The sequence below is a fragment of the Carassius gibelio genome, chromosome B19 (assembly GCF_023724105.1).
Source record: "Carassius gibelio isolate Cgi1373 ecotype wild population from Czech Republic chromosome B19, carGib1.2-hapl.c, whole genome shotgun sequence".
Taxonomy (NCBI): Eukaryota; Metazoa; Chordata; class Actinopteri; order Cypriniformes; family Cyprinidae; genus Carassius; species Carassius gibelio.
Window position 1 is genome coordinate 31,848,923 of NC_068414.1, and position 17,632 is coordinate 31,866,554.

A 17,632-nucleotide genomic window follows, 5' to 3' on the forward strand; every position below is an offset into this window, starting at 1 on the left:
CAAAAACAGCAGAGAATACACATTAAAATGCATAGTGCAGTTCCCTGGATGTCAACATGTTTACTCCCAATACACTGCATTAACAGTGGAAGAGAGCATCAGACGCTTGACGGCTCGTCTCAAAGTATTACCAGTAATGACCTGTCAGCCGAGCGCTGACCCATGCACATGGACAGAAACACCCATGCACATAGGAACATGGGCCGCTTTCCCTGGCCTACCATTCATTTAACTGGCGAGTCGATTTTCTGAACAGATTACACTGAATTATCGGAAACATTTGCAATTAATGTGCAGGTTGTTTCCTGGCAACCATCTCTTAAGGCTCGCACACATCAGACAGTGATAATCTGGAAAGGCCAGAGGTGGCTGAAATTATTAACACAATCTGCGTCGCATGCTAATGCATGCTGTGAGGCCAAGATTTGATGGGCTCCACAAGTTCCTCAAAAACCATCTCCATAAACAGAATTGAATGCAAGCATGTTTATTACCCGCCATTGCGTATTTCTGTGCGATGATGCCCTCTGGTGCACGCTTGTTTTTATTGCTCATTTACAACAATGTGATTTGAAAATGTTTTAGGCTTGAAGGTGGAACAACATCCAAAACAGCTATTTTTAAAGTCTTTGTATTAGAAACAGCAGATGGCCTTGTTTTGTCAGTATTGTGCTTTGCTGAATGACTAAACAATATTGCTTTTGGTCGCATATAACACAAAATACTCCAAATGACGTCCTTAGCAATGCATATTAGTAATCAAATATTACGTTTTTAATATATTTACAGTAGGAAATTTACAAAATATCTCCATGGAATATGATCTTTACTTAATATCTTAATGATTTTTGTCATGAAATGAAAATCAATAATTTTGACCCATACAGTGTTTTTTTGCCTATTGCTACAAATATACCCCAGAGACTTAAGACTGCTTTTGTGCTGCAGGGTCACTAGAGCTTTAGAAAGTGTAACTTTCTCAGATGTAATGGCCTCACCTGCTGTAACATTACACAACAAGTCGGAAAAAAAACCGCACATGAAGAACCGAACGTGACAAAATAATATTGTGATAACTCTGTACTCACTGTTTTTTAACTCCCTTGAGACTGTCCCTTAGCTCCAGGTCACTTTCAGACCGCTCGTCCTGTAGTAGAGGTTGCTTTGAACAAGAAAGCATCTGCTAAATGACAAATAGCCTTGATAAAATGGAAAACCAATTAAAAATATTGTAACAAATGCATATTTCACAAACATATACATTAGTATACATAATATACAAGTATATACATTAAGCAGGGTTTAAACATTCAAGAATACTTATATTTTGCATTGATTTATATTAATACAATTTGTTTTCAACAATTATTATATTATTTAAATTTATTGGTTCAAGACCACTAGCAAAAATGCTTTCTATTTGAATACAATTCATTTTTATTACAAAATACTAGTTGCTATTATGTAAATTATAATATATAATATTATAATATATTAATATTATATATCAAATTCTATAATTGAGTGAAAACATACACATTTTTTCTAAAACAGATTTTCCATCACAAATTTTCAGTGGTCTCACTTTTGGCTGCACCATAAATGTTTTCAAATAGATGTAAATTGAGCAGGTAAGACGTTAAAATTCACTTGCAGCACCACACACACACACACACACACACCAGCACTGCCTCTGAAAACTCAGTTTCATCATTTTATTAAATGAATTCAGTTTATTCTGACAAGCTCTCTCCATTCGTCTCTCTCTTTTTCTCAGGACACGATTCCCCTGGGCCAGAACGCTGAGGCAGAAATTTACAATTAACAAAAAAAAAGGTAATAACAGACGAACGTTTGTATGGCAGGCTTAAGGCAGAAACGGAGGGAGGGAAGGATTATAGGAGCAATGAAGGGGAAGAGACTTCCAGACTGGTCTCAATTCATTTAACAAGCCTTCAAGGAGAGGAAAATAAACTTCAAAGCCAAATACACATTTAATATATATATATATATATATATATATATATATATATATATATATATATATATATATATATATATATAAATAAAAAAATTCTAAGAGTACACATACATGATGCTGTGGGCTTGATTCACAGACTGGCAAAACCTCCACGAAGCAGCCGATTCACTCCAGAGACCGTCCCTGTCATGAAAAACTGACCGTATGAGCATGGCTTCCAGTGCACCTTTAGAAAAATCTGCTCAAATTTCCAAGTAAAGAACCAAGCATGACCCTTCTGGACACGCACGCTCAAAAAATGATTCCCTTTTATCACAGATTGAGAGCTGAGCTTATGAACTGACATACAGTACGCTGACAAGGCTTACTATTTCACAAAAAAAAGAAAAAAAGTGAAACTTTCTGCCCCAACATTACAGTGCAAAACAATAAATACTGTAAATGACAAACAAAACAGACGTCAAGCTCTTCAGAGCTTAGAGAAGACAGCCCAAGAGAGATGAAGGGAGAGAAAGACATCAGTACAGTGTCTGTATTTACATCTTACACAGGGCTTGAACTGAACAACATAAAAAAACATGAGAGTAGCATGAGCACCACAGAAAGATTGAAGACGTACTGAATGAAACACTGAATTATGAAACCTGACGTCACCTAAACACATATAAAGACTTGGTAATCTCACAAGCATAAATTAAGCCTAGACCCAGAGGATCATTAACAGTTAATGATAATTAAATGCCCAGGAATATAAAGTCACTTCAGTTCAGTACAACAATAAAGTCTTGCATATCTCTTTCTCTCCCTTCTTAATGGTCAACGACAGCGTTAAACCTTTTCTCAACTAGCTTTTCTTTTGCTCCACAGAGAAACGACTGCAGATTCTGGCCCAAAAGCCCATTCCATTCACCATTTTAAAATAATAAATATATTTGCTAGAAGGTAAAAGCAATGTATTACTCTCATTTCTTTTTTAAATACAATAAAATAACTGTATAAAACCACCACATTTAGTCTCACCTCTTCTCCTTGACATTTACAACAAGACACATCATTTACCGTGACTGCTTGCTCCCTGCTAAATCTATTTTACACCCGATAGGGTTATTGAGAGGGACAAGAGTGTTACTCCTAAACAAATCAAGGGGAAACATCCATCGATCACTCTGATTGAAATAAATTAAGATACAAATTAAGACAGAGGACCCGCCCCTAGACACTGAACCAATCATATTTGACCTCCAAAACACACCGGGAGTTGCGTTATGGTTGCGCGTGAGCTTTACTAGGAGCGTACGCAGCGCTCTCGAGATCGACTACCTCTATTATCTGAAGCAAATATTAGCAGTATAACTTTTGTTGTTGTTGTTGTTTGTTTGCATGTGTATGGCAGTGTGTTGGGGTGTATGTGTTTGTCCAGGATGTTTCTCTGTAGACTGTAAGTTTGTTCAACAGTCAGCAAACATCGGGTTCCCAGACCGCCGTGCAGAAACTGGTAATTCTGCCACGCGTGACACCAGAATCAGGCGGGAAATGTAGCTATAGGGAGGAAAGGCCATGTACGAGGTATAGAGTGTGTAAGACTGAGTGTGTGTGGTCAGAGGGAGAGATGTGCGCTTGGATGGCTCAGATGCTGTGGTGTGTAAGCTTGATTTTTTTGAGAGGCAGCCTCAGTTGCTGTTGGTCAGAGTAGATCCGGGCTGTACAGAACCTTCAGAGACATCTGGAAGAGAATAAAGGGGACAAAATCAATAAATATTTGTCAGTGTGATCAGCAAACACAAGGCATAAACAGACAAAATGTTATTTACACTAGTGTTCAAACATTTGGGTCAGTAAGATAAACATAGACACTAAGGAAGTAAATAAAAGTTTTTGTTTACACAATATATTTATGTGTACTGTGTTTATTTATTGTCTATTTATAAATGCATACACATTCAGTATATATTTAGAAAATTGTTTACATGCATATACATTTATATAAATATATTTAATATATACACAACATTTTTTTTTTCAAATATATATAAGCATGTGTGTGTATTTATATATACATAATAAAACAGCACACACACACACGTATTATCTAAACAAAAATTAATTTTGGATGTGAATAATTGGGATTTACAGCACTTATATATATATACATATATATACATATATATATATATATATATATATATATATATATATATATATATATATATAAATACTTTTTCAGCAAGGATTCATTAAATTGATCAAAAGTAACAATAAAGACATTAATAATGTTACAAATATTTATTTTTCAAATAAATGCTGATCTTTTAAACTTTTTCATCAGAGAATCCAGTTTTTTTTTTTAAACGGTTCCACAAATATATTAAGCACCATACATTTATAACAATAAAACATTCCTTTTTTGCAGCAAATCATATTAAAATGATTTCTGAAGGATCATGTGACACAGAAGACTGCAATAATTGTGTTGAAAATTCAGCTTTGATCACAGGAATTTTAAATTTTAAAATAAATTCAATACAATAATATATTCACATATTAAAATTTTTATGTATTTTGGGTTACATTAATGCAGCCTTAGTAAGCAAAAGAGACTTTTTTTTTTTTACTTTAAAAGAATAATATATACACAGGAGTTAAATTAATACCCAAGTAGGATGTTACTACATCAGAAAAGTTATTTCAGAAGCAGGGAAAGTTATTGTCCGTGAAAGATAATGAGAAGCAGCGTTTTTCTAATTGGAATAAATACACTGATTAATTGTGCACTATACAAAACAGGAAGGCTTTATTAACATTAAGTTAATAAGATGATTTTTGATTTCATGTTGTCTTAACCCCATCCCCTCGCAGAGCATCAGTGAGAAGGATAAGAACATTACCGTTGGAGGAAGCTACGGTCTGTGCGCGGGCATGAGGTGGAATGAGAGAGGAATTGAGCTGCGGCTGAATCATCAGCTCTGAAATAAAGAGAAACACACTCTGTTGACAGACCTCCAAGTGGAACCAACAAAGAAGAAATATATCGAAAGCTCTTAAGAACAGAAACGTTTCACACAAACCATCTCGCAGTTGAATGGTAAAAAAAACATGTGCAAGCACTGCATCACCATTATACCAAAAGAGGAAAAAAATCTAAATAAGAAAGAAAAGCAACAGGATATTTTGGAGGGGCTTAGCAAGTGCTGCTAGTCTCCCCTCAATCGCTTCTGATGTGTTTCATTTTCTTCCCTGAAGTCCAATTATATTAGTCAAGGTTTCTTGCATCAAACGTAGCTGTAATTTAGTTTTACATGACCATTTGCCGCCCTCTCTCTAACCCTCAGAATTAAAGGAATGGTTCATCCATAAATGAAAAATCTGTCATCATTTACGCACACTCAAGTCTTTCCAAATTTGCATTATTTTATTTCTTATGCAGATCACAAAAAGAGATTTGTACTGGCCGTGCAATTCATTTCCATAGGGATTAAAGCTTTCAAGCTTCAAAAAAAAGGATGTAAAGGTATCAAAAAATTATTATAAACAACCATAAGATATTTGAAATTTAAATCACTATTCAGTGATAAACATCTTGTGCTGCATTGAAGAACATCATATATGTCATCATAATTAATGACAACATGGTGATACCGGTATTAATTTACCCATTTAGATGTTTTTACAGTAATAAAAATCATTATAGTTCAGTAAAAGAACAGACACTACAATTAAAAACTGAAGGCAGCTGCTCAATGCAGCGTGCCGAACGACAGTAGCCTCACAGATCAGATTTCATTTCTCCCGTGAGTCGAGCTGACTGAAAAGAAGAGTGAGGAGACACAGACAAGATGATGATGGATGATTTAGTTTCCAAACGAAATGCAAAAGCGCCTGTTTGTCAATATTTTTGATTATGAAAAGCCTGTTGAGATTTTGGACGGTTTTTTTTTTACATTAGTTTCTTACTCAATTGGTTCCATATTGTTTGCTGATTTTTACTTTATTTAAACTTTGTGTTATTTATTTATTTTATTTGACATCAAGGTGTATGCCGTGCCTTTCTACGTTTCTTATTTATTTGGTTATGCTATATATTATACATGTTTACCTAGCCTATTTCCAGTTTTGTATACCTATTTAAACTTTATGCAAGTTATTTGTTATTTTCCATTAGGCATAGCCTGCCCTACGGCATGGAGTATTTTCATTTGTTTTGTTAGTGAGAGTTCTATGTTTTCTACACAGGCTAAAGTGAGTTTGAGTCACCTGTGTTGGTGAAGTTGAAAAGCGGAGGCAGCTCTCGACCGCTGGGCAGACGGGTGCCAGGTTGGCGCAGCTCGTCAAAGAAGGCATGAGCACAAGCCTGGAGCGGAGTCAGTCGTGTCACTGGTGTGTACTCTAACAGCCGAGAGCACAGGGCGATCGCCTCAGGCGGAGTTCTAGGTTTAAACACCTGTGGAGGAATGACATAAGAAAGAGAAACGTCAATCGAGAGGAAACCATGCTAGACTTAACAGACAGCTGACTGAAATTAGATACTCGCTGAAAAAATTAATAAAAAAATATATATATACACACACACACACAGAAAAGAATAGGACAAAATGTGTGAACACCTGTTTCTTTACCACGACTTGCCTTTAATACAACTTCTAACCCTTTAGAACAGAATTCTACAACTTCTGAACAGTGTCCAGGTTAAATGCACCGTGTGAATTCACCGATGAATCACAGCATTGGTGTCTGTCATTACATTTAGAGCAATTGCAGCTCCTTCACAGATGTTGGCTCTGTGAAGTTGTCTGTGGTTGGGTTTTGTTGAAACAGAGTCTTAAAGTGAATATTGAGGATAGTGTTCACTTTAGTTGAGATGACAGAGTTTTTTTTTTCTTTTCTACAGATGACTCCCTAACTTTCAAACCACATGTGCTGTACCTGGTGAAAAAGCTGAGGCTAAAACTTGGTTTTTATTTTTAAAATAAGTTGTGTTTTTCTTTTAATGTAAAAAAGCGACTGGTGGCCACCACTTTTTCTTTTTATATATATCTGTTTTGGATTATGGTGATATTTTATACATGCATACTTCTGCACAGAATTTTCATCTGCTTGACACAGCTTACCATGCTTCGTTGAGGTTTATTACAAATTGCAAAGCACTGACTCCCCACTGTGAGCTATACTCTGGGGTTGGATGGCCTCTTCTAGCCACTCGAAGGCTATGTCATTGGTACACTTTTATATAGAAGGCAATTCTTGGTCTGCTGCCAAGCTACCTATGTGTCTATATCATACAGAAAAGCAATGGGCGACACTTTTTGCATTCTCAGGGCTTTTTTATGCTCTCTGTGCCAAAGACTCTGTTTTCTGTAAGCCATTTCTGTATTCTGCACCCTTGGCATGAAATAAGTTGCAAAAAGACTTGAAACTAACTGATTTAGTCTCGCTAAGCACATTTCAATCTTAAATGAAAGACGTAGAGGCAGATGCCTTAATATGTAAATGTTTTTTAGATTGTAGAAATGATTGCAAATGATTTGAAGTGTTAGTTTTAGTTTTCTGTGTTATTTGTCTGTACCTATGTTTTTGTATTACGCTTGATATGCTGTTGCCTGTCTTGACCAGGTCACCCCTGCAAAAGAGGGTTTTAACCTCAGTGGGATTCTCCTGGTTAAATATAGGTTAAATAAATAAAATAAAATGATGTGCATCAAAGTTTTAGTGGAAAAAAGGTATTCAAACAGTCCTCATCTCCAGTTGTGTTGCATGAGAGAGATTGAAGATGACAAAGACGTGTGAAATAAAAGTGTGTGGACATTAACAATTCTCATTTATAATCTTATTCTTATCAAGATCTTTTGCCTCTATGCTGTGTTCTGTTGATGAACTTATTTGTAGCACACTTCCTGTCCATTAATCACAATAAGCTTTGTGCTATATTACAGTTTATTAAACAAATAATCAGCAATTTATAATGAAATTTTACAAATAAATACTCTTTTGGTGCTCATTAATTTGTGATGAGCAATTGCTTTAGCGCTTCAGTTCAAGCGGAACGTGAACCTGTTATATCTTTCTCTTTTTCTTCTCTTTATTATAGTCTGAAATTAACATGTATGAACATCAAAAAGTAAGCTATTTTATAAGATACAGTACAACTTATTGAAATGTCTTGTGTAAGCACTCACTGAGTGTTTCAAACTGTGGAAAGTGTGTAAAGTTTAGGTAAACAATGCCACGTAACATTACACAGACCTCAGAATAACCTTGTGGCATCTAGAAGCTCATTAGTCAGTTGTTTCTTATAGGAGCCAATTACTCCTTAATTGATTTTTTTTTGTTGTTGTCTGGGGCTCTAGAGAATTAAACGATAAATGAAAGGTAATTGTAACTGCTGAATTTGGTAAACTAGTCTAAAACCTATGTAAGTTATTCAAATCGTTTCATTACATGTCGGTCAGATGGTTTCTTCCCGTCTCTTGGACAGAACAAGCAGTAAACTCGCAGAAGTTGTTACTTGAGAATATTTAGAAGCCAGTTTTGTAACACAGCTAACTGATAGCTCATGGCTTTGGCTGTAGATGTGAGTCAGATATTTGTGAGAGATTTTACCTTGGTCCATGGATGTGCTTTGATCTGTGGGAATTTGAACTCGGTGTAGTTCGGGTTCATTTCACGGATCTGTTCTCTTGTGGGTGTTCCAAGAATCTGAGCGGACAGACAGAAACATCCGTAAAGAATGCTTGGTGAAAAGTAAAAAAAAAAAAAAAACCCTAGCATTCATGGATTGTGAAAGTCTCTGATGCTCAGCAAGGCTGCAAAAAAAATCAAAAGAGCAATATTGGGAAATATTATTACAATTTAAAGGGGTCATAGGATGTTGCTTAAAAGATCATTATGTAATGCAATGCGTTTATGTGGTTTAAGGTTAAAAAAAAAAAAAAAAAAAAAAAAAAAAAAAAAAAAACATTATTTTCCACATACTTTAGATTATTGTTTCTCCTCTACGCCCTGCCTTTCTGAAATCCGTTGATCTTTACAAAGCTCATTGTTCTGAAAAGCGAGGTGTGCTGTGATTGGCCAGCTATCCAGTGAGTTGTGATTGGCAGAACACCTCAAGCACGTGATAGAAATGTTACACCCCTCACCATACTGTGATGCAGTGTGTCCCGGCTGGATGAGACAAGAACAGTAAAGCTAATTACAAACGAAGATTTTGTTGCATCCAGTGGGGACATAATTACTGATTATAATGACTTATACTGTGTTTTTACGTGTTGTGTATTGCGCTGCGTAAACATTAAACCATGTCTACATTTATGATCAGAGAAACCACAAACACTACTCTACGCTGCTCAAAACTCAGGTTTGAATTATCAGTTGTAAATTTTTAAATATGTAAACATACTTACAGACTCGGAGTCAGAAACGCCAGACTGTCAGAAACAGACACTGGCATTGTAGGCTACTTTTCCAGGAGACAGCCCTTGTCCTCCACAAAGTGAGCTGCACACTTCTGTATATTTGTGATTGAACTGTTCCAGAACAGTGTTGTACTGTAAATACAACTTAACCACTGATTTCTAGTTGTGTCTTCTATCAGAAGAGCAAACAAAGTAGTTTTGCTTTCACAACGAAACAGCATCTCCACGACATGACGGCTGCGGCAACAGACAGAATAAAAGTTACGCCTTCTTTCTTGGCGTGAACATTTGGGCGGTGTCATGTAAATCTTCCCACATCGTGACGTAGACATGTTGGGGTGTGTAAGAATGAGCCGTTTTAGGTAGGTGTGGTTGACTCTTAACTTTTATAAAGAATATCTCTCTTTAGATTTTTGCAACTTTACAGATCTTCTGTATTCACCAAGAGCTTGTAACACTCCAAAGAGAAAGGAACAATTGAAATTGCATCATATGACCCCTTTAAAATAATAATAGTTTTACAACCTAACCCTAATAATAACAGAATATATTTAAAATGTAATTTTTAAAGCTGAATTTTCAAGCTGAAAGTCATTCTAATGTGCTGCTTTGCTCCACAAGAAACACTTGCCTAAGAGTACTGAACTGAATCTAAAAGTACATCTCAAAAGAGTTAGGTTTACCTTTATGATCTCCACTAGCTGGTCCACACCACTGTCTCCAGGGAAGATGGGCTGTCCCAGCAGCAGTTCGGCCAGCACACATCCAGCTGACCAGATGTCAATGTTAGAGGTGTAGTCTGTCGCACCAAAGATGAGCTCAGGGGCGCGATAGTACCGTGAGCAGATATAAGAGACGTTGGGCTCACCCCTCACCAGCTGCTTTGCACTGAGAGAGACAGATTTGAATTTTCAGAAAAACTTTAATCAGACAGTCGGTATAACATTTTTTTTTAGATTTATAGCTCCTCATCAAAACAATACCATAAAATCTCCCTCAATCCTAATACAAAAGAGAATAAAAATAGCTCCTCAATTCGATACAGCTGATTCGCTTTCAAACAAAGTGATTATTCCAGTCTGATGTGCATCTCTCCACTCAGCCAAATAACTATTTTCAAGCCCTTGAGTTGCCAAATTGTCCACTTTTTACAGACATAAAAAGCAGCGTTCGTGTTCTCTCAAAAGAAAACCTAATGGCTTGAATGCCTTCAAGTGCCTTACACAACCACAAATTAAATACTTGAAAATTGCGATGAATTAAACAAATGTGGTCTGGATTCCAGTGGTCAACCCATCTGCCTATCATCCAAGGGTTCAAAAGGTTCTCTTAAAATCAGCTTTGATATCCATGAGAAAAAGCAGCCAGAGTTTGGCCTGAAGGACGAAAGATCACATCAGAGAGACAATCTGCCCCATCCCATCAATATCTGAATGCATATTGCTTTTGTCAATGAACCGTGGACAAGAACATATTTAACATCGCACTATCAAAAACAAATATAACTTACAAAGACCAGAGGCAGGGCGAGTTAATGCATCGCCAATACACATCAAATCTAGACACCAACTAAGACCCACACTTGCACTCTCAAAATAAAATGACTATTATAGTGTAACAGCCATTAAAACTGAACATAATGTTCACTGGCGGGCAGAAGGACACATTTGAGAAGCCATCAGAAGCCATCACGCTCTCTCTCACACACACATCGCTGACCTGCCAAAGTCACAGAGCTTGAGAACAGCTGTTTCTGGATCCACCAGAAGGTTCTGTGGCTTGATGTCTCTGTGACACACGCCCTGGGAATGGATGTAGGCCAAACTGCGGAAAAGCTGATACATATACACCTAAGAGAAAACAAGAAGACAAGTAAGCATCTTTATATTAAAGAAAAAGGCAATGTCTCAATCAGCCTGCATTTTTGTATTACTAATTTATTATTCATTTATATTAACATTATTCAGTAATGTTTTTTTTATTATTTAGCTATTGTTTTTTTGTTTTCTTATTCATTATTATATTTTTTTTTATATATCCTTTCCAAAGCATTAACAAAAATATTTAATACTAATGCAAAATTGTACATTTCCGCACACACACATTCTGGCAAGATCAGTAAAATATACATCAAAAAATATAAATAAATAAACAAATTCTTACAATGTGATTCATTTCAAAGTGAAATGCAGGAAATAATGTACGGCGGGCCTTGGGACTCATGATTTGACTGGATTGGGAAACATAGGCAGTAATATTATTATCTAATTTATTTCCTGTCCTTATGGCTTTGGTTATGTCAGCAAAAATAAGAGTTGTTTTAGGAGCATGAAAAGTTATTCAAGCAATAAGCCTTGAGAGGCTGTGTGTCAGTGATTTCCCCATAGTGACGACATAAAAGATATCAAATAAAACAGTAGACAAACAGCTAAATGCATTAATCATGAAAGGAATAATTCTTACTGTAGTAACATTAGCCTAACTGAAAGCTGCTTGTGTTTGTTAGTCATGGAAGTACAAATAAAGCTTCATATCAACAGCATGAACTGATTAATTGTGCACAATTACACCAAATATATTTCTAGAGAATAAAATGGTAGATTTTGATGTGTTGCCTTGTTAAAATTTCAAGAATTGAAGTGTTTGTTCAGTCAACTTCACCTTCACATAACAGATGGGAATAATGGTTTTAGCTTTGCTGAAGTGCCGTGCCACCCTGTAGACGGTCTCGGGCACATAGTCCAGCACCAGATTGAGGTACACCTCGTCCTTCTGTGGAATAAAGATTAATTAACCTCTGAAAATTGTGACAAACAATAAACAGATGATGCTAATCCTGGAACAACATAATAAAACTACCTAATTTTGCTTAATCACAAAATATAATCATTGCAGTTAAAGCAACTGTATTTGAATACATTTCAAAATGTAATTTCTTCCCGTGTATTGCAAAACTGAATTTTTAGCATCATTGCACCAGTTTTCAGTATCACCTTCAGAAATCATTCTAATATGCTCAAGAAACATTTCTTATTATTACTAATTTTGAAAACAGTTGAGCTGCTTCATATTTTTTGTGGCAACCAGGAATCTTTCTTTAAAATCATTAATGCCTTTACTGTCACTTTAAATCATTTTAATGCATTACGCATTCCTGCTAAAAATATGAATAATTTTTTTTTTTTAAACATTACTGGCCCCAAACTTTCCAACAGTAGTGTAAATATAGACCCAGTTCTTTTACCTTCTCTCCACTGCAATAGAAGAAATAGCGCAGCTTCACTATATTGCAGTGGTCCAGTTTTCTCATGATCTGAAGTTCTCGGTTCTTCACAAACACAGAGAAAGACTGTTAGCAGTCACAGTATTTACACACAGTCAATTCCCCTACAGCAGCCTGGGTTTAAGAGCCCCGTTCGAGGACACACTGTTGGGTTTGGTAGTGTAAGGTGTAACGCTGAAATAGAGGATGTGTCGGTCAAATAACATACTGGTGAGATATTCAATACAGAATACTGAGACTGAGAAGGTCTCTTAACCCAAGACTGATCCCAATTACTGTAAAGCCCCGTTCACACCAAGAACGATAACTATAAAGATAACGATATTAGCGTCCACACCAGCGAACGATATCGTCTGTGTATTCTGAGCGCACGTGCGTCTGCCACTTTAAATCCTCGAGCTCGTTACAGCAGGGTGGATTCTGATTGGATGTCAATGTTTGTATCGTTCATCAGCTGGAAAAAAATCGTTCTGAAAATGATTCCAACGATACCGTTTCTCTATGCCTTTATCGTTATAGTTGTAGTGTGGACTCTGCTATTCTTTAATATCGAGAACGATATTTAGAACTATATCTTTATCGTTATCTTTATAGTTATCATGCTTGGTGTGAACGGGCCTTAAGGCCAGTCACTCTGAATGAAAAGCATCTGTTGACTGACAGGTAACAAAGAATTTAGAACACTTAGTATTTACATAATACATTGCTCTTTTAGTAATCTTTACTAATCTAATCTAAACAAATCTAACTGGTGGGTCACAATCAGTGTTAGGTTAATATTATTTATATATTATTACAGTATTTATTAACATTTTGAATTTGCTTTTATTTTTATGTTTTCATATTAATTTTAGTTTTTTTTTCTTTCTTTTTTTGTTAAAGTTTTTGTTTTCCATCTATTATTATATTTCTTTCTGCTTTATTTTTAACTGCTAAATAAAAATTTTTATATGTTCTGTTAACTATTAAAAATTTACTATTCCATGTTACGCAATAAAATAGAGTTTGTGAGCTAGTCAATAATTCAATTTAATTACACTTAACATGCTTGTATAATAGAGAAAAAAATAGACTGAAGTTCTACTCATCTATTTAGTAGTTTGTTACAAGAATTTTTGTTTTTCTAACTTAGGATTTTCAGTGTTCTTGTTGTTGCTGACGTCAAAGACTATGAGACAAACTCTATTACAGTTTATGTGTAATTTAGTACCAGATTATGCAGTTGAGAACTAGTACACAGGAATTACTCTTAAAAAAATGTGTGTTATTGAACAGAAAGAGCCAGCAAGTATTCATATGCTTGACTGTGTCATACCTTAAAGCGCTTGTCCTGAAGCACCTTCTTGATGGCAACCCACTCCTGACTGTCAATGAGGCGTGCCTGATACACCACGCCAAACGAGCCATTACCGATCACCTTGATATCGGTGTAGGACACCTCCTGCGGGCGATCCGGGCCCTGGCCTGGGGTGGCAACCACTGTGGTCACCTTCCCACTGTCTCCTACAACACATTTGAGACATTAGATCTGATTAGATCAGATTGTTCCCTGGGTGTAAACAGACAAATACGCACCAGAAAATGTTGGTCAGGGATGATGTTCTTGCAGCAAGTACATTCATTCAGCAATGCTTTTCTCTAAAATAAATATACTCCTACTGATTTTGCATATTCAGGGTATACTGATTCAAAACATACGGTTAAGGAAATATATTCACATATTATGATTTAAAAAAGGTAATTTCCTGTAAGCATCACTGCCACTGCAAATATGGTATAAAAGCTGTAGAATGATATGCATATTGGACATCAGCTTAAAAATAAAAAGCCTAATGCAAGTGTACTTAGTAAAAACAGTGTGCAAGTCTAAATGAAACATGGCACATATATCACTAAATATGGGCCTGACCTTCACAAAGGGCATTATGAGAGGGTGTGTCAGGAAGGGTAGTTACCACCTATACATCATGCCCTACACTCTAGTAAGGTGCCCAGTAAAGCATTTAAACAATCACTTTAATAACAGCACAAAGGAGAAACACACTGGTCAACCAGCTGTTCTTGTTATGAGTGTATTATAGAGTATTAAATCCTAGTGTGCTGCCTACTTAGCATTGTCCAATGTCCATTATTGCACTGACTAGGGTACTGCCATGTTTTCTCACATCTTATAATGGTAAAGTTGGGTTAATTTGGGATATGGGACCATTGTACTACAGTTTCCTCTGGTAGCTCCATTGTATTATTATATGTTCCATTTAAACATAAATGCACATTCATATGGAAATCAGTACCATGTTATATAAAAGTACCATGGTATTACCATCACTGTACCACGGTAACGCCACTCCTTAATGTGCCTTTACGCCGCACAGTTGGTCAGTATTTCTCGGTTTATAATTTAAATAAATAATTTTCCTTGATTAGCTTAGGCTAGTTTCGTGAAGATGACATAAATGTCAATTTCAGGAAAACATGGGTGTATTGTTCAGATATATACACAATATGTCCATACGATATGCCCACTCGTAAATTAGATAACTTCGCTTTTATACTTACTAGACAGTTTTAAATTTGCGCAAGCCGAGGAACTGTCCGCCAAGGCCTGCGAGACCCCGGGCTTTCCTGCGTTGCTCCCCACGACAGCGGCGGCTCCGGCGGATGCTGCAGCGGCTCCGGACGCCCCCTGAGGCTCAGCAAACGAGGTCGTCCTGGGCCGCCCGCTGCCGCTCATATCTGTCTGAAAGTGTGCCGAGGCTGTGGGGCGACGATCAGCGGTTCTCTCGTCTACTTTGCCTGGTGCGGGATGAAACATTGGGTTAAAAACCAAAATATGACAAACCTTTTTTCCGCGACCCTCAGCGTTCACTCACTCTCTCACGCGTTGAGAATACGCGCAGCCTCATGGGAAATGTAGTTCGAGCTATATTGATCCGGACTCTAAACAACTCCAGGAGCAGGTGTCACACACCTGAGTCACTGCCGCTAACTTTATCATGCACAGTTAGTTATTTTTGTATGTTGTTAATAATAATAATAATAACAAAATAATACTTTAAAGATAGATAGATAGATAGATAGATAGAGAGAGAGAGAGAGCGAGAGAGAGAGAGAGAGAGAGAGAGAGAGAGAGAGAGATGTTACACAGATAACCGGAAAACAATTAATAGAATGGGATAAAATGCTTTCACGTTTTATATGGCAAGGGAAAAAGCCCAGAGTACACTTTAAAACATTGCAGCTCCCAAAGGATAAAGGAGGGTGGGCTCTTCCCTCATTAAAAGATTACTATACAGCAGCGCAAATTAGGACAGTGGTGAATTGGTGTGATCCATATTATAATGCCCCTTGGAAGGATATGGAAAGTTGTACTACAAAGAATATTCCTGTAAAAGCAATACTAGCAGATAATAATTTACGACAATATATAGAAGATCCATGGACAAAGCTTTACTTTAAATGGGCATCTGTGACAAAATAATTTAAATTATTGGAATATACTCCTTAAATCTTGAAATGGATTGCCTATTCAGACTTCACTCCAAATCAGTCTGAGAACAGATTTAAATTGTGAACAAATAAGGGAATAACTTCTTTTTGCACAATCATTGAGAATTGTGAATTTTTAAGCTTTCAAGTATTAAAGGTCTTACTAGAAAATCAAGATTTTTACAGATACCCTCAGGTCAAGTTATTTTGATAAAAAAAAAAGATAATTTGAATCCACTTACTTAAGAAGGCATATATATCAGGTATTAGATATAAGATAGTTTCTCAGATATTTAAGAGTTTAATAAATATGAAGAAGCATTCTACAAGTTATATCAAAGAGAAATGGATGACTGAGAGTGGAATAATTTTTACTGATGAAGAGTGGTCTACTGTATGGAAATTTCAGTGGAAATCAACTAGGTCATTAAATTGGAAGGAGTACTGTTGGAAAAACATTATTAGATATTTTATAACACCAATACAAACAGCCAAATACAGTAATAATACTTCAAAATGCTGCGAAACCGTGGATGTAATGAAGCAAACCATTACCATATATTTTGGGAATGTCTACATATTTAAGAGTATTAGAAAGAAATACAGGATGCTCTAGAACATATTTTTAGACGAGACATGCCTCTAGAATGCAAATGACTGTATTTTGGTTGTCCAGATAATAGCAATAGATAAATACCTGATGGGTGTGCTTTTGGCAGCCAGTAAGACGGCAATCACACGCAAGTGGTTAAAACAAGAGAGACCAACATTAGATGATAGGATAGATGTGACTATAGAATTATATGATGGAAAAGATCACTTTTTGGTTAATTTAAAGAAAGATGTCTTTCTAGAAAAAATGGAACAATTGGGTGGCATAGGTATCAGAAAGAAGATCAGATTTTGATTAAAAATGTATATGATAATATATCTTTGCATGTGTGGGTAATAATAATTCTCATAAGCCATTTGAGCATATAATAATAAGCCATTTGAGTTTTTTAAGGATGGAATTGAACTTAGACACATGTTCTTTCCCTGAATACAATTTATATTTAAAAAATATTAGGCAATTGTTCATAACTGCATTTGTAAAGACACTTTGTGATTGTAATGAGAAATATATGTAAACTGAAATACACTGTGATTGTACTGAAATGAATGATCCAAATAAACATAAAATAACAACAAGAAAAGAAATGATAAAGATAAATATAATAGATTATTAAAATAACACCCTGCATCCATATACTTTTTTAAATATGCCTCTGATTTTAAATGAATTCAAATTAAACTCATATTGATAAAAAAAAAAACTATTAAAATAATAAGCTGTTCCTTATTATTGATAAAGTTAATAAATCAGGTCTGATAAGGATAATGAATCAAAACAGAAACGGTTATAAAATAACACCGTATCAATATGCTTTTTTCTATATATCTATCTATCTATCTATCCATCCATCATACCTT

At 35.8% G+C, this 17,632-nt stretch overlaps 1 protein-coding gene across 3 annotated transcripts; it reads right to left on the bottom strand.

Annotated features, from left to right (window-relative positions):
• Nucleotides 1–1,701: 1,701 nt before the first annotated feature.
• Nucleotides 1,702–15,644, bottom strand: LOC127979475 (glycogen synthase kinase-3 beta-like). Of its 3 annotated transcripts, XM_052584974.1 has the most exons (11): nt 15,544–15,644; nt 15,230–15,466; nt 13,986–14,173; nt 12,632–12,715; nt 12,049–12,159; nt 11,107–11,237; nt 10,071–10,275; nt 8,576–8,671; nt 6,233–6,419; nt 4,867–4,944; nt 1,702–3,704 (listed from the first exon to the last, which is right to left on the bottom strand). In XM_052584974.1, the coding sequence occupies exons 2-11, from the start codon at nt 15,402–15,404 to the stop codon at nt 3,652–3,654; spliced, it is 1,308 nt and encodes a 435-aa protein (XP_052440934.1). In that variant the 5' UTR covers nt 15,405–15,466; nt 15,544–15,644; the 3' UTR covers nt 1,702–3,651. The 3 variants fall into 3 exon arrangements, with proteins under 3 accessions (XP_052440934.1, XP_052440932.1, XP_052440933.1); XM_052584972.1 differs by having other exon boundaries at nt 15,230–15,577; XM_052584973.1 differs by lacking the exon at nt 4,867–4,944 and having other exon boundaries at nt 15,230–15,577.
• Between the last annotated feature and the right edge of the window lie 1,988 nt (nt 15,645–17,632).

Excerpts from the sequence above, each read along its gene's own strand:
- LOC127979475 (XM_052584972.1), bottom strand. The coding sequence starts at position 15,485 with ATGTTTCATCCCGCACCAGGCAAAGTAGACGAGAGAACCGCTGATCGT. Across the intron at positions 12,160-12,631 it reads TCTATTGCAGTGGAGAGAAG|AAGGACGAGGTGTACCTCAA; the intron begins GTAAAAGAACTG and ends TTTATTCCACAG. Across the intron at positions 10,276-11,106 it reads AAGCTCTGTGACTTTGGCAG|TGCAAAGCAGCTGGTGAGGG; the intron begins GTCAGCGATGTG and ends TGTCTCTCTCAG.